Source organism: Theropithecus gelada, chromosome X (genome assembly GCF_003255815.1).
Source record: "Theropithecus gelada isolate Dixy chromosome X, Tgel_1.0, whole genome shotgun sequence".
Classification (NCBI taxonomy): Eukaryota; Metazoa; Chordata; class Mammalia; order Primates; family Cercopithecidae; genus Theropithecus; species Theropithecus gelada.
Window position 1 is genome coordinate 5,212,828 of NC_037689.1, and position 18,146 is coordinate 5,230,973.

General features: G+C 38.8%; 1 protein-coding gene across 2 annotated transcripts in view; it reads left to right on the forward strand.

The window, feature by feature from the left end:
- WNK3 (WNK lysine deficient protein kinase 3) overlaps positions 1-18,146 on the forward strand; it is a 170,460-nt gene that overhangs the window by 79,914 nt on the left and 72,400 nt on the right. For both annotated transcript variants that reach the window (XM_025372570.1, XM_025372571.1), the window contains exon 11: positions 17,671-17,732. In XM_025372570.1, the coding sequence (XP_025228355.1) occupies positions 17,671-17,732 (62 nt within the window). The remainder of the gene's footprint in view (positions 1-17,670; positions 17,733-18,146) is intronic.

Sequence of the window (18,146 nt, forward strand, 5' to 3'; positions counted from 1 at the left end):
CTTTGGGAGACTGAAGCAGGCGGATCATGAGGTCGAGAGATTGAGACTATCCTGTCCAACACGGTGAAACCCCATCTCTACTAAAAATACAAAAATTAGCTGGGCGTGATGACACACTCCTGTAGTCCCAGCTACTTGGGAGGCTGAGGCAGGAGAATCCCTTGAACCCAGGAGGCGGAGGTTGCAGTGAGCCAAGATCGTGCCACTGCACTCCAGCCTGGCGATAGAGCGAGACTCTGTCTTAAAAAAAAAGAAAATCATATAATCTCCTAAAATAGAGAGAGTGTGATCTCTCCCTTTCTAGTCTGTATGCTTTTTATTTCTTATTTTCCCTTTATTGTGCTGGCTAGAATTTCCAGTACTGTACTGGAATAAGAGTGGTGAGAATGTACTGTCTTGAATAAGAGTGGTGAGAATGAACTCCTTTGCTTTGTTCCGAGTCTTACGGGGAACAAGTCTTTCACCATTAGTATGATATGAGCTACAGATTTTTTATAGATGCTCTTTATCCAGTTGAGGTAGTTACCCTCTATTACCTGACTCACTGAGAATTTTTATTATGAATTAGTGTTGGCCGGGTGCGGTAGCTAACGCCTATAATCCCAGCACTTTGGGAGGCTGAGACAGGTGGATCACCTGAGATCAGGAGTTCAAGAACAGCCTCACCAACATGGCGAAACCCTATCTCTACTAAAATACAAAAATTAGACAGGCGTGGTAGTGGGTGCCTGTAATCCCAGCCACTCGGGAGGTTGAGGCAGGGAGAATTGCTTGAACCCAGGAGGTGGAGGTTGTAGTGAGCTGAGATCGTGCCACTGTACTCCAGCCTGGGTGACAGAGCGAGACTCCATCTCAAAAATAAATAAATAAATAAAATAAATGTTGCCTTTTTCAGATGTTTCTTCTGTGTTAATGATATGATCATATGGGGGTTTTTTTTGTTTTTTTTTTTTTTACTTGTTGATATATAGTGGATGACATGGATTTCAAATATTGAAACAGCCTTATGTCCTTGGAATAAACTCATTTGGTCATGGCATATGATTCTTTGCATACATTGTTTGATTCACTTTACTAATACTTGGTTGAAGATTTTTGAATCTTAAGTTCATGACAGATACTGATTTGTAGTTCAGTTTTATGTCTTTGCTAATTTTGTATCTAGAGGTATTATCAATTGCTGAAAGTAAGGTGTTGAAGTTTCTAAGTATAATTCTAGATACATGTGTTTCTCCTTTTAACGAAGTAATTTGGTTTTTTTGTTTGTTTTTGAGACAGAGTCTCGCTCAGTCACCCAGGCTGGAGTGCAGTGGCACAGTCTTGGCTCACTGCAACCTCCGCCTCCTGAGTTCAAGCGATTCTTGTGTCTCAGCCTCCTGAGTAGCTGGGATTACAGGCGTGCACCACCACGCCCAGCTAATTTTTGTGTTTTTAGTAAAGACGAGTTTCCGCCATGTTGGCCAGGCTGGTCTTGGACTCCTGACCTCAGGTGATCCACCCGCCTCAGCCTCCCAAAGTGCTGGGATTATAGATGTGAGCCACCACACCCAGCCTACACGGTCATTTTTTTTTTTTTACTTCTGTTTTGAAGCTCTCTTATTTGGTGCATCCATGTTTAGGATGGCTATGTCTTTTTAGTGGATTGATCTTTTTATCATTATATTTTATCCCTCTTCATTTCTTGTAATTTTCTTTCATGTGAAGTCAACTTTATCTGATATTACATACTCCCTACTGCTTTTTATTGCTTAATGTCAACATGATATATTTTTCCGTCCTTTTACTTTCAGCCTATCCTGTGTTTGAAGTGAGTTTCTTGTAGAAAGTGTATAGTTAATGTTTATCCGTGTTTTTTATCCCTTCTGCCAATGTCTCTTAGTTGGCATATTTAGACTGTTTAGCATTCAAAGTCATTTTTTATATTCTAGGACTTAAGTCTACCATGTTAGTATTTGCATTTTGTTTCTTCTCTATGTTTCTCCTTCTTGTGTTTCTCTTTTCTTACCCACCTGTGGGTTATTTGAAAGTTTTTAGGATTCCTTCTTGGTTTTCTTTTGCCTTTTTTTTTTTTTTTAATGAGAGATGGGGTCTCACTATATTGCCCAGGCTGGTCATGAACTTCTTGTTTTATTTATACTGTTTTGAGTATATTATACTGTACAGTTTTCTTAGTGGTTGCTTTAAGGTATCCATACACACACACACACACACACACGCACACACACGAACTTATACCCTACCGATACCGACATTTTACCACCTCTAGTAAAATATTGAAATCTGAGTTCCATTTATGTCTGTTTACCACTCCCACTTTTTTTTTGAGCCAGAGTCTTGCTCTCTTGCCCAGGCTGGAGTTCAGTGGTGCAATCTCAGCTCACTGCAACCTCCGCCTCCCAGGTTCAAGCGAGTCTCCTGTCTCAGCCTCCCAAGTAGCTGGGATTACAGACGCCTGCCACCGCGCCTGGCTACTTTTTGTATTTTTAGTAGAGACAGGGTTTCGCCATGTTGGCCAGGCTGGTTTCAAACTCCTGGCCTCAAGGTGATCTTCCTCGCCTTGTTCTCCCAAAGTGCTGGGATTACAGACGTGAGCCACTGGGCCCGACCTTCTGACCTTTTTTTTTTTTTTTAGGTGACAGGGTCTTGCTTTGTCACCCAGGCTGGAGTGCAGTGGCTCAGTCATGGTCTACTGTAGCCTCAACCTCCTGAGCTCAAGCAATCGTCCTACCTAAGCCTCACAAGTAGCTGGGACTCTAGGCGTGCACCACCATGCCCGGCCTTTTGTTGTTGTTGTTTTCTCATAGACATGGAGTCTTGCTATATTGCCCAGGCTGGTCTCAAACTCCTGGTGTCAAGCAGTCCTCCTGCATCAGCCTCCCAAAGTGTTGGGATTATAGGCATCAGCCACCATCAGCTCCCATCATTCTTTGAACTTGTCTGTACACAATAAGATGTTCCAGACCTATCCTATTCTTCCTTGCCTCAACTTTGTAATCAGTCATTTCCAGTGAGCTCTGGTTGAGAGGGTTTGTTTTCATGGAGAAATAATCTCATTTATAGGAAGAATGATTTAGGAATGAGGGAAAATTTCTTGAAATAGGAAAGAAAAAATTATCATAGTGATGTCCTTGAGAAGGTGAGAGGAGATAACATTTAGTTTCTAAATAGAGGGGTTGGCCTTAGCATAGGAGTACAGTTGTCCATAATAATAAGTGTGAAGATAGAGATTATGGCCCTAAATGCTATTTAGGTGGGTAGATGTTATGGAAATTCTCTTTTTGTTGCCTTTTTTATTTCCTCAGTGAAATGGAAGCAATGTCATCAGCTGAGAATGAAGTTAGGGGAGGGAGTGTGTATTAGAAATTTAATGATGGAAGCAAAAGTATTAAATAGTTATATAGAAGAATGGTAGTAGAATGAATGAACAAGGGAAATGTAGTGAGATTGCCAGGCAGCATTAAGGATCCTCTTGAAGTTAATTATTCTAAAGAGTTAATCTCTTTCTTGAGTTTGGTGCTTCTTTTTTTCCTAAATTTTAGTGTTTCTCAAGGATTTGGTGATTCTTGGCTTTTTGTTCAGTCATATTTAAGGATCCTGTTCACCTGTCTGATTTGTTTACTTACAGTAGCCTGCCTTGCTGCCAGTTATTGTAGAGGAGGGAAGAGTTGTGTTGGGAACACGTTTTCTTAGTAGTTTGTTACCTATAGATTTGTTCTTCCTCTCAGGCTCTACCTTGAGTTTTTGGGCAAATTTCCTTGCTGCTCACTATTCAGCATAATGAGAGGTTAGGAGAGGATAGGATTGCCTAGCCTACCTAGCTGCTCTTAATTCACCATATCATTTAATCTCCCAGATGAATTCCCCAAAGCCAGGCAATCTCTGGTGTCCATTGAGTAGTTTTAGAGCTTCCCCAAATCACTCCTAACTTTGCAGTAGTTTTCTCCTATATGTGTGTGTTTGAAGCTTTGGTTTCCATATATTTTGTTACCCATGGATGTGATCTATTGGTTTCTGTTCTTTTGGAAGGTTCTTTACCGTTTATGGTCTGTGGATGGCATTCTTTTTAGTTTTTCTGGGATGTTATGACTATATTCTAGTTTTTGTTTTTGTTTTTGTTTTTTGCTTTGAGATGGGAGTCTTGCTCTGTTGCCCAGTCTGGAGTGCAGTGGCACGATCTTGGCTCACTGCAACCTCCGCCTTCTGAGTTCAAGCAATTCCCGGCTATTTTTTGTACTTTTAGTAGAGACAGGGTTTCATCATGTTGGCCAGGGTGGTCTCAAACTGCTGACCTGAAGTGATCTACCCGCCTTGGCCTCCCAAAGTGCTAGGATTACAGGCGTGAGCCACCGTACCTGGCCAATTCTAGTTTTTAAAGTAATCATTTCTGTTGCTTTCTAGAGTATTAAGTAGTTGGTAAGACAGATGTATATGTTCACTGTTGCCATATTGATTCAGTCGCAGAATTTCTCTTACCTACATGAATAATGTGGATTGACATCAAAAGGGAAAATAACTTAGTGATTTTGTTGTTGCAAATATCTAGCATTGACAACTAGAAGCAGGGGTTTCATTCAGATTTTTGTTGATATTGTTTTCATAAGTACTGACTGGATTGGCCAGATTTCAGACTTTGAATGCATCAGGAGTCATTGAAATGTTATGTATTACTTGTTTTCATGGCTAAATCTGCATATTAGCATAGCTGAGTTGTGTATTTGTAAGATTACTCTAGAAATTCTGGTTCTTATTAGCATTTTCTATTTTACTACTATTTCATAGCTTAGCCAATGGAATCATTTTCTTTGTTAATTCCAGTTTCTTAATCAGTGAAGGTAATGTCTTTATTTTAATTCTAGCCATGGTATGTTTTAGACCCATAAAGGTGGTTACTGTGGTTATCAGTGGTTTAAGAAATTGGCTTTGTTTCTGGTGACATTTCTATTCTTTCAGTGCTTACAAAACAGTACAGAATGTTTAAACCGATTTCCCTTCAGAATGAACTCTGTTGATGTGTGTAACACTGACATTAATTGGCAAAAGATTCTCTATGTTTGATTTGTTCAGAAATATCCATGGGCCTACTGTAAGTGAATATTATTAAAACGCTCCACACGTGTATTCTGGTAAAGACCATTTTATTATGTAACCAGTTTCTGAGACTAGCTAGCTGCCTTCGTTACTTCCTTCCTCCCTCCCTCCCTTCCTCCCACCCTCTTTTTTCATCTTTTTTTTTTTTTTTTTTTAGATATGATTTCACTCTGTCACCTAGTGCAGTGGCACTGTCATAGCTTACTGCAGCCTTGAACTCCTGGGCTCAAATGATCCTCCTGCCTCAGCCTCCCGGGTAGCTGAGTCTGAGGCATTCTAATGGAGTGAAACTTATCAAGCAGTGTAATTTCATTTAATCTTCACTGTAACTTTGTCTGTAAAGTAGTTAATTCTATTACATGGAAATATTTGTGTAAAAATTGAGAAAGTTGTAACTGATTTTTCTAGAGAGAGATTCTAGTTTCCAAGGAATCAGACTATTTCTGTAAAAACACTATTTAGCACAGTATTGTATTTATGTGAAATTGCTTTATTCTAATTGAAGGGAAATCGGTTTAAACAGTGGGTGTGTTTGCTGAACATTGTCAAAAAGTGTTCCCAAAAGGCATGTATTGCTTTGTATCTATTCATATTATTGAAACTGGTAATAATAAGGACATTAGTCATTTGGATTGATTTCCAGTGACATTATTCAGCCCTCTCCCTTTTGTAATGTAAATCAGTTAGAATACTGAAGATGTTGAAGTGGGGAGAACCTTTCAGATTGATCTCATTTTTCCAGGAAGGAGCCAGCTTTGTAAATAGCAGCACAGTTGAACTTTTCAATTTGGGAGGTTGGTTGAATGAGCTAAAAAACTGATTATTTGTGGATTACCATGGTAAGGTATTTAAGAAAAAGGCAAACTATTGTTTTGGGAGGATAGCAATTATGAAAGCTTTTTAAAATAATGTTATCATATTATACATGTTATATTCTCGATTTATATGTGTACATTCAATTTTGAAGCTATAATTCTAACAATTTGGACTTAATATTAACTATTGGTTTTAGTATAGATCACCAGTTTTTATACCACATATTCTCTATTCTTGATTTTTAAATTTTGCTAAGTGCCTATGTAGTTTGAAGAATGGCTTTGTGTAATTTTTCAAAGTTACTTGGGTTTGAAATTTCTGATTCTTTGGATACCCGAAACTGACCTTTCATTTATATTCACACATGAACAATAACTTGTTGGACATTTAAAAAAAATCAGTTTACAATCTTTTTTTCCCATCTACATTTGTCTTCTTCTAGCTGATGCTTCAGAAGAGAAGCCTAGGCCTGTCTGATTTTTTTTGTTCCCTTTTTCTCCTAAGTGCTTATAGGTGGTATTCTTTATCTTTATAAGTAAAAAGTTTGGTGTATATATTTTGTTAATTTTCAGAATTCTTTGGGTATGGCATGCATCTTTTATATGTCTTGGCATGGATCTTTTCTTTCCTCACATGAAAATAGCTTTTTAGGCTGGGCGCAGTGGCTCATGCCTGTAATCCCAGCACTTTGGGAGGCCAAGGTGGGTGGATCAGCTGAGGTCGGGAGTTCAAGACCAGCGTGACCAATATGGAGAAACCCCATCTCTACTAAAAAGACAAAATTAGCTGGGCGTGGTGGCACATGCCTGTAGTCCTAGCTACTCAGGAGGCTGAGGCAGGAGAATCGGTTTGGGAGGCGGAGGTTGCGCTGAGCCAAGATCACGCTATTGCACTCCAGCCTGGGCAAGAAGAGTGAAACTCCGTCTCACACACACACACAAAAGGAGCTTTTTAAAAATAACTTTCCTTCTCATAAATACTTTTTAAAGTACAGAAATGTATAAAGAAAGTTAAAGTTACCTATGCTCCTACCTCTCAAAAACAAAACTTTTGTAGTTTTTCTAGATGTTTTCCATGCTGTGTATGCATGAAAAACGTCTGGTATTTTATCAGGATTGAATCATACCAGCTATTTTTCAAATTTTTTTTAACAAGCTATATACATTAATTAAGGTATCCTAAATGTGCAGTTTGATAAGTGTTCACATATGTATACCTTCATGAAATGCAAATGAAGATACAGAACACTTCCAGCCCCCTAGAAAGTTCACCGAGATTCATCTACATTGTTGCATGTATCAGTAGTTTGTTTCATTGCTGGTAGTTGTTCCATTGTAGAATATACCATGATTCAGTTATCCATTCTTCTATCCATGTACATTAGGATTGGTTCCAGTTTTTGGCTTTTATGGATAAAGCTGCTGTGAGCTTTCCTGTATATTTTTTGGTGAATATATGAATTCATTTCTCTTGTGTATATACTTAGGAATGGGATTGTTAGGTCACAGAATAAGGGTAGTTTTAGCCATACCTTACATTGCCAGACAGTTTTCCAAAGCTGTTGTACCAAAATACGTTCCCGCTGGCAATGTATGAGACTTCCAGTTGCTCTGCATCCTTATCTTTGTCAGTCGTTTAAATTTTAGCTGTTCTGATGGGTTTGATGTGGTTATGTATTGTGGTTTTTAACTTGCATTTTCCTGATAAATAATGATGTTGAGCGTTTTTTTTGTATAATTATTAGAGATTCAGATACCTTCTTTGGTGAAGTGCCTATTCAAATCTTTTTTGTATTTAGTCTGTTTTAATTTTGAGCGATTCTTCAACCTTTCTCTGTCTTTCTTGACAGTATTGCAATGCAGAGGCCAGTTTTTTTTTATAGGATGTCTCTTAGTTTGGGTTTGTTTGAAGTTTCCTCATGATTATATTCAGATAATGCATTCTTGGCAGGAATACTGTGTAAGTGATGTTGTCTTCTTATCAGTGCATCATAATAGAAGTAATGCCAGTTTGTCCCAATATTGGTGAAGTTAACTTTTATTACTTGGTTCAAGTGGGGCCTGCCAAGCTTCTCTACTGTGAGGTTATTGTTTCCTCCCTTATAGTTTATGAGTTATTTGTGGGGAGATATTTTGAAGCTATGTAAATATCCCTTTCACTCAGTAGTTTTAGCATCCATTTATGATTTGCTAGCTCCATCATTCCTCTTCATATTTATTAGCTGGCCGTTCTCCCTCATTTATTTATTTATTTATTTATTTATTTATTTATTTATGTTTGTATGAACTCATGGGGACCTTATTTTATTTACTAGGTTATAATATAATACTACTATTATTTATTTAGATGGTTAAAATACCCATTCATGGTAGCATTTGTGTCCTTTTGACATTTTCTCATCATTCTTTGAATACTTCCTTATTTTCTAACCACAGCAAGACAGATATTACAGGCTCATTTTGTCTGTTCCCTGCTCCTACCCTGGAATCCAGCTATTTCTCCATGGAGCTCTGATTCCTTTAATTAATTTATTTATTTACATTTAAAAAGGTTTTTCTGAGGCAGGGTCTTGCTCTGTCACTCAAGGTGGAGTGCCAGTAGCAAGATCATGGCTCACTGCAGCCTCAACCTGGCTCCTGGGCTCAAACAATCCTCCCATCTCAGCCTCCCAAATAGCTGGGACTATATGCATGTGCCACCATGCCCAGTTAATTTTTTTAGTTTTTATTTTTTGTAGAGGCGAGGTCTCGCTCAGTTGCCCAGGCTGGTCATCAACTCCTGGGCTCAAGTAATACCCTCGCCTCAGCCTCCCCCTGATTCCTTTTAGTGGGTAATGTAATTTAGAAAAAAGCCTGAGTATTGGGTGTGTTTGCTGCTACTGGGGAGTTATTGCTTCTAGAGTTCTCAGCAGACAGACTAGGAAATTGTGCGTGTGTGTGTGTGTGTGTGCATGCACACATGCGCATTCATATACCTTAGGTGACTTTGCTTTTGACTTTGTGTTCTAGGAGAGAATTTATATTATTTTTTGCCATGTATCTCAAGTGTACACGCAAGATCTCCACTTGGTTGTATAATGATGTTTGAAATTAAATATATCCGAAATCGAACACTTATATTTGCACTTGTCACCACCCCAAGCCGGCTCTTTTCACTGTCATCCCCATCTCAACAAATAGCAACTCTGTCTTCCCTTACTCAAGCCATATGGCTATGTTTTTTTGTTTGTTTGTTGAGAGAGTCTCGCTCTTTCCCCCAGGCTGGAGTGCAGTGTTGCTGTCTTGGCTCACTGCAACCTCCACCTCCCGGGTTCAAGTGATTCTCTTGCCTAAGCCTCCCAAGTAGCTGGGATTACAGGCACTTACAGGTGCACACCACCATGCCCGCCTAATTTTTGTACTTTTAGTAGAGATGGGGTTTCACCATGTTGGCCAGGCTGGTCTCGAACTCCTGACTTCAAGCGATCCCCCGACCTCGACCTCCCAAAGTGCTGGGATTATAGGTGTGAGCCACCACACTCGGTCAGCTCTGGTCATCTTTTATTCTTTGCTTTCTCTCATATTTTACTTCAAACTATCAGCATGTCTTTTGACTCCTTTTACAAATTTTTGTGGGTAAATAGCAGGTGCATATATTTATGGGGTACATGAGATATTTTAGGCTTGGGGATGGTGGCTCTCCCCTGTAATCCTGGCACTTTGAGAGGCCGAGGCAGGAGGATCACTTAAGCCGAGAAGTTTGAGATCAGCCAAGGCAACATGGCGAAATCCTGTCTCTATAAAAAATAAAAAATTCTTTTCTATGGCTTCATAGTATTCCATGGTGTATACGTGCCACATTTTCTTTATCCAGTCTATCATTGATGGGCATTTGGATTGGTTCCAAGTCTTTGCTATTGTAAATAGTGCTGCAGTAAACATACGTGTGCATGTGTCTTCACAGTAGAATGATTTATAATCCTTTGAGTAGATACCCACATGTATGAAGCTGGAAACCATCATCCTTAGCAAACTAACACAGGAACAGAAAACCAAACACTGCATGTTCTCACTCATAAGTGGGAGTTGAACAGTGAGAACACACGGACACAGGGAGGGGACATCACACACTGGGACCTGTCGGGGGATGTGGGGAAAGGGGAGGGAGAGCATTAGGACAAATACCTAATGCATGTGGAGCTTAAAACCTAGATGACAGGTTGATAGGTGCAGCAAACCACCATGGCACATGTATACCTATGTAACAAACCTCCATGTTCGGCACATGTATCCCAGAACTTAAAAACTTAAAGTAAATATATGTATAAAAAGTTAGCTGGGCATGGTGGCCCATGCCTGTAGTCTCAGCGACTCAGGAGGCTGAATGGGAGTATTGCTTGAGCCTGAGAGATCAAGGCTACAGTGAGTCTTAATCACGTTACTGCACTTCAGCCTGGCTGACAGAGCAAGACCTTGTCTCAAAAGAATAAAAAGAGATACTTTGATACAGGCATACAATGCATAATAATCACATCAAGGTAAATGGGGTATCTATCACCTCAAGCATTTATCCTTTGTGTTACAATCTAATTATACTTTTAATTATTTTTAAATGTACAATTAAATTATCGACTATAGTTGACTTGTGCTATTAAATACTAGATCTTATTCAGCTTTTCTAATTAATTTTTGTACCCATTAACCTTCCCCACTCCCCTCCTGACTCTCCCCACTACCCTTCCCAGCCTCTGGTAACCATCCTTCTACTTTCTATCTCCATGAGTTCAATTGTTATAATTTTTAGCTCCCACGCATAAGTGAGAACATGCCAAGTTCGTCTTTCTGTGCCTGGCTTATTTTTCACTTCATATAATGACCTCCAGTTCCATCCATGACAATATCTCATTCTTGTTTATTGCTGCATAGTGCTCCATTGTGTATATTTGATTTGACTCTTACTTTAACATATATCTGCATCCTGACTTCTCAACACCTTCACCATTGTCGTGCTGGTCTAATTCACCTCTTTTTTTTTTTTTTTTTTTTTTTTTTTTTTGGCTGTCTTGTCCAGGCTGGAGTGCAGTGGCACAATCTCAGCTCACTGCAACCTCTGCCTCCCAGGTAGCTGGGAGTACAGGCACCCGCCACCACATCTGGCTAATTTTTGTATTTTTGGTAGAGACCAGGTTTCACCATGTTGGCCAGGCTGATCTCGAACTCCTCACCTCAAGTGATCTGCCTGCCTTGGCCTTCCAAAGTGTTGGGATTACTGGCGTGAGCCACTGTGCCCAGCCTTATCTCTTACTTGAATAATTGTAGTAGTCTCCTAATTGTTCTTGCTTTTGCTTTTGTTCTTTTATAACCTTTTTCTTATTGTAGGAAGCAGTGATAATTTTAAAATGCAGGTCACAACATGTCTCAGAGACCCAAAACCTCTCATTGCTCATCTCTCTCACAGTAAAAGCCACAATAATGTACTAATGGCCTATAAAGCCCTGCAGGATCTGGACTCTCCTGCACAACTCTCTGACCTCATGTAGATTTTATTTGACTTCCGTTTTCCTCTTTTTTTTCAGACAGAGTCTCGCTCTGTCGCCCAGGCTGGAGTGCAGTTGTGCAATCTCAGCTCACCGCAACCTCTGCCTCCCAGGTTCAAGCGATTCTCCTGCCTTAGCCTCCCAAGTAGCTGGAATTATAGGCACATGCCACCACACCCGGCTAATTTTTGTACTTTCACTAGAGATGGGGTTTTACCATATTGGCTAGGCTAGTCTTGAACTCCTCACCTCAAATGATTCGCCTGCCTCGGCCTCCCAAAGTGCTGGCATTACAAGCATGAGCCACCACACCCTGCCTAATTCTTCTCTTGAATGATGATTAAACCCTTTCATAGGCCTATAGCTTGAGGACAAGGAGATGCACACTTTCTGTATATTAGTGAGCGTTGGTTTATTCTGGTTCGTCTGTACTGAAGTGTGGTTTACTTTTTTTACTCCCATAATGAATTATCCAATGTTCTGAAATAATAAAATACATTAAAGACTATGATCTCCAACATGCAGGGCTGGCAAAATGTTTCCTGTCTGTATCCTTGCTCATTTGACTTTACTTATAAGGTCTCTATCTTCCAGACTGCAAAATGGCTCAGTCTGTCTTCTCCTTTTCTTCTCCAGTGTGCATTCTTATTCTTGCCATTAAAAAAAAAAAAAATGTTAGTTACTTTTTCCAAATATCTGTAGAAAGCTTTGTGGGGCTGAGGCGATACCAGTGCCTGATCAGTTTGCTAGTTCTTACAGACCTTTGATCACTTAACAGGGGGCAGTATTAGAATAAGTTTGGAATTTAAGTCTGCTTTCATGAAGTTAGGCTCCCCTCAATTCAGTTCTGTCTGCCTTACAGTTAATGGAACTTCTTCCTAATTCCTATCACTTTCATCTCTCATAGTTCCTGTCACTCTTTTATGTGTCAGTCTTTGTAGTGCTGGTATGTTTTCATCATTTTGGCCTATGTAATAGCCTGAATGTCATTATGTGAGTTTTATCCCAGGAACTGTGCTTTTGGATCAGTTTTTTAACTTAGGGTAAATTTCATTGTTCAGGCCTGGCACGGTGGCTCGTACCTGTAATCCCATCACTCTGGAAGGTCAAGGCAGGAGGATAACTTGGGCCCAGGAGTTCAAGACCAGCCTGGGCAACACACTGAGACCCCCCATCTCTACAAAAAAAAAATTTTTTTTTTTGAGACAGTCTCACTCTGTCACCCAGGCTGGAGTGCAGTGGCACAATCATGGCTCACTGCAACCTCCACCTCCTGGGTTCAAGCAATTCCCATGCCTCAGCCTCCCGAGTAACTGGGATTACAGGCATGCATCACCACATCTGGCTAATTTTTGTATTTTTAGTACAGACAGGGCTTCACCTGTTGAAGGCTGGTCTCCAACTCCTGACCTCAGGTGATCCGCCTGCCTCAGCCTCCCAAAGTGCTGGGATTATAGGCATGAGCCGCCACACCTGGCCCAAATTTTTTTAAAAAAATTAGCCAGGTGTGGTGGCATGTGCCTGTAAGTCTCAGCTGCTCAGGAGGCTGAAGTGGGAGAATCACTTTGAGCCTGGGAGGTTGAGGCTGTACTCCAGCCTGGGCAACAGAGTGAGACCCTGTCTCAAAAAAAAAAAAAAAAAAAAAAAAGTTTAGAATCTTGCCTTCACCAACGATTGGGCTTATGTAAGACAACGTCTTTATAGATGAAGAATTCTATATAAATATAAAAATATGGAAGTGGGCATCATGCACAGTGATAATTTTCTTTAATTAAATAAGCAAAAATTCCACTGTTAACCAGGTATATACAGCATACATATAGGCTTGAGTCAATTTGTGTCATTGGTTACACCTGGATTTCAACTCTGGCTCTTTGAACTCACTGTGTGACTTGAGGAAAGTTATTTAATCTCACCCAGCTTTGGTTCTTTTTGGTGTGAAATGCTTTTAAATGGTTGTAAAAGTTTTAAAATGCCTATCTTGCGTTTGCAACCTACTTTGAAATATATGGGATAATGTACCTATAGTAAAATCCCATAGACTATGAGTGGTGTTGGATATACAGTTTTTCACAGAACAATTCCACTTTTCTATGTGTTGGAAAATTTTTATAATGTTATAAAAAATGCCTGTATTGCAGGCTTATTAGGATTAGGTGATATAAAATATGAGAAGCATCTGGCATGTAATAAGTGCTCAACAAATAGTGGTTGTTAAAAGTACTTCAGGGGAGAGAGATATGCTTTGTAACATCAATAATACAATAAAGCAATTTATGAAATGTTTAAAAGTATATCCCAGTTTTACTGGTCTCCTTCACTCCATAATAACTGAGTAAGAATCTCTGGGATGTTGTACGTGGTCTTAGCTTTTTATCTCTTTGGTCTTCCCATCTCCCCTTCTGGGGCTGAGAACCACCAATGGGAGGAGGAAAGGTGTGGTAGAGCAAGTAAAGGAGAAAGATCCTCCTCAACACCTTCCCAAGGTTTGGCGTTACATAAGACCTCAGAACCAGTTAGGGGAGCCTCAAGAATATAACAAGGTTGATTCCCTGCTCCTGCCCCAGCAGAAGTAGCTGTATCTACTTTTCTTTTTTTTTTTCTTTTCTTTTTTTTTTTTTTTTTGAGACAGAGTTTCGCTCTTGTCACCCAGGCTAGAGTACAATGGTACAATCTCGGCTCACTGGAACCTCCACCTCCCAGGTTCAAGCAGTTCTCCTGCCTCAGCCTCCTGAGTAGCTGGGACTACAGGTGCATACCACCACGCCCGGCTAATTTTTGTATTTTTAGTAGAGATGGGATTTCTCCATATTGGTCAGGCTGGTCTCAAACTTCTGACCTCAGGTGATCCACTCGCCTCAGCCTCCCAAAGTGCAGCCTTCCAATGTGAGCCATTGTGCCCAGCCCACTCTTTATTATATATGTTTAATATTTGACTCCAAGGCTCCATCAGATTCATTTTGTATTCTCACTGCCTCTTAGCACAGTGCCTGCTACACACTAGGTTTCCAATAAATGTGTGAAGGTAGAAATAAGAAAGGAAAGGGTGACATAGGAAGAAAAACTGTGCCATAAAAATGTTCATGATCTGATATTGCCAATCCTAGAAATTAATCTGAAGAAAATAAAAAGGAAGCAAAAAGCACATACTACGATGCTTGTTTCATAGTGAATGTTAGCTATGGTAGCTATCTCTGTATTTTTACTGTATTTTTATGTATATGTAATAAAAATTGGCAGTAAGTTAGTTATCTAGGAATGGGGAGGAGTTAGATAAATATGAATACTTATTGTCCTATCATGTGCCTATTAAAAACTGGAATAATGCAGGCCAATAAAGGTAAGGAAAAATACTTAATACATTTTAAAAAGCAGAAAAAAACTGTATAATTGCAACCATTTATACACATGAAAAAAGCCTATAATATTATAGCAAATATTGTAATCACAGCCATGTTAGGAAAACAGCATTCTAGGTGATTTTTCCCATTTTCCTACATTTTATAATGTTATATACATTTAATAATTAAACATTTTTATAGGATAGCAAATACCAAATGTAGAGGAAAATGGATACTTTCACAAACATCTGGTAGGACTGTAAACTGGTTAGACCTTTCTGAAGAGCAATTTGGCAATATATATCAAGCCTTAAAAATGTCTAGCAATTCCATTTTTAGAAAGGCTTCCAAAGAAATAATTAAGAATGCATACAAAGATTTGGCTACAAGAATGTTCCTCACAATATGAAATACAGTTGCAAATAGCAAAAAAATTAGATGTTTGTCTCCCTTACTTGCGCCATTAAATAAATAATGGTATGTTTATACTAAAGGATATTATGTAGCCCTTAACATGTGCTTAAACACTTAAGATGTTTTAAGTAAAAAGAAGATTATAAAAGAGTACATACATTATGATTACATTAAAAACATGTGTGTGTGTGTGTGTGTGTGTACAGAAAATGGTCTCAAAGAATATACACCAAGGTGTTAAACAAGCTTATCTATATTCATCTTGCTTTGGTAATAAGAAAAAAATAAATTCAACTTTGTACAAACAGACTTACCAAGCCTCAAATCTGATAATCTTAGGGTAGGTCACCATTATATCAATATGCAACACTACAGTACAATCGTCCCTTGGTATCTGTAGGGGATTGGTTCCAGGACTTTTCTTGGATACCAAAATCCAAGGATGCTAAGCCCTACAGTTGGCCCTGTGGAATCACACACATGAAGTCAGCCCTCCATATCCAAGGGTTCTGAATCCTGAAAATACTGTCTTGTCTTTTTCTTTTTCTTTTTTTAAGACAGGGTCTTGCTCTGTTGCCCAGGCTGGGCTACAGTGGTGTAATCATAGGTCACTGTAACTTCAAACTCCTGGGCTCAAGCAGTCCTCTTGTCTTGGCCTCCCAAAGTGCTGGGATTACAGGTGTGAGCCACCATGCCCAGCCAGAATATTACATTTTCAATCCAAGATTGGCTGAATCCATGGATGCGGAATCCACAGATGCGGAATCCACAGATAAAAAGGACTGACTGCAGTTTTAAACAAAAGTAAAAATGGGGCAGGCGTGGTGGCTCACGGTTGTAATCCCAGCACTTTGGGAGACCAAGGCAGGTGGATCACTTGAAGTCAGGAGTTCAAGACCAGCCTGGCCAACATGGTGAAACCCCGTCTCTACTAAAAATACAAGAAAAAAAAAAATACAGGTGTGGTGGTACGCACCTGTAGTCCCAGCTACTTGGCGGCTCAGACAGGAGAATCGCTTGAACCTAGGAGGTGGAGGTTGCAGTGAGCTGAGATCACACCACTGCACTCCAGCCTGGGTGACAGAGCGAGCCTCCATCTCAAAACATAAAACAAACAAATGAAAGTAAAAATGAAACATTTCATTAAATTTGAAAGACATCTGCAAAAATGGCCCAGCACCTATTTGTAAATATTAATTTTGAAACCCTTAGAAATATTATGACAGAGCTTGACTTGTAGCTATCAGATATGATGGCGGATAAACCAAACATTAGCCATGATTCTGAGCACTAGCACAAAGTAGCATTAATAACCCCATTAATAATTGCAAGTGATTAAAATATAATTCCATATTGTTATATAATAACTATGTTTTGTTTCTCTTTGCTTAGTACATACACTTGTCTCTGGATTTATGCATTAGGATGCCATGTTACTGTTCCAACTTACTGGGACTATACAAACATTAGTTAAATCACATACATTTTGTTGAATCTTAAGTATACAAAAAAAACTATTTGCTGAAATATTTGCTCTCAGTGTTTAAACAGTGATTATGTTAAAGAGCTAATTATCTAATCTATAATTAGAAGCTAGTCTAATTTATCCAGGAAAAAATTTCTCAGTATGGGTTAATTAGAATGATGAAATAGTTTGAAATAGTTTAGGGAAGTGGAGGAATATAAGTAGAGTCACAGTATGCAGAAGAGCCTAATTTATACAGAGGAGCTACAGTTTAGTGTGGCTTCAAACAGAGAGATAAGGCTGGATAATCAGGTACAGGCCAGTTCATTGAGAACATTATTTGCCATCTGAAGGACCTTAATCTTACAGAAGATAAGGAGCAATCATATAGGGTATAAACTGGGTAAGGAAATTATCAATTTTGTTAGATTTGCATTCTAAGATCACTCTGCTATCACTAGTGGCAGTGCATAGAGGATGGATTAGGTAAATGTAAAATTATTTTCCAGTAGAATTGGTATTTGTCCTATTAAGAGCTTAAACACTTTTCTCCTGGAAGCCAATGTTGCAGCTGCTGAATACTAATTCCTTGAAGGGATAGTTGAAATCATCTAGAGAAAAGAGATGCGAGACAGACAGACTACACATTAAGTTAATGCCTGAGTCATTGATTTATCTTCTTGTAGAGTGGTAGTAACTCTTCTCTTAAGTAGTAGTTTTACAACTAGGACTGGAAGCTCAGTAGTAGTGTCTTCCATTGAAAAATAACTCAAACAAAAGTACATATAACAGCGCTAACTTTTTCAAATGAAAAATCTTCATTTATAAGATGTACTTGGTGTATTGTTAAATTTTATTTATCTTTGGTAATAATGTTAAATTAGGATTGATGCAGACATCCAATGACATAGATATTCTACCAGGTTTGCAAGGTAACCAAAACTATCATGTTTTCTGAATAGTAACAAATTGTATATTTAGCTTGAATTTTACTGTTATCATAGCAAGATTTTTGTCTGTACTGTTTACAGCCTGTATCCCAACCAGTTGGAGTTGAACAAGCAGCTCTTCTAAAACCAGATTTAGTTCGAAGGTAAGTATCTTCAAATTAGTACCATGAGAACAATGAGGATATGCTGAAGTTTGTGTACTCATTAGGTGCTTAGTGCATCCTGACTAGAGAAGCTTCTGTATTCTTGTACTTGTGTGAATGTTTAATAAAGATGTTTAATAAAAATATTACTAGATTTGTTTTTTGCTTTTTTATGTTAGTAGGGATCATATGGATTGTGAAATTAATTGTTCATTTTCTTATTGTGTTTATTTATACCCTTCTGTTCTAGGAAAAGCTGGTAAAGGGTTAAGGAAGGAAGAAACAATAGAGTTTAGAGTAGAATTCTAGCTAATCTAAAGAAATAAATTACAACTAGATATTTAATTGTATTACTATTTAGTACTTGAAAACTAGTATTTTTCTGTATAAAATATAGATTGGATAGTTTTTATT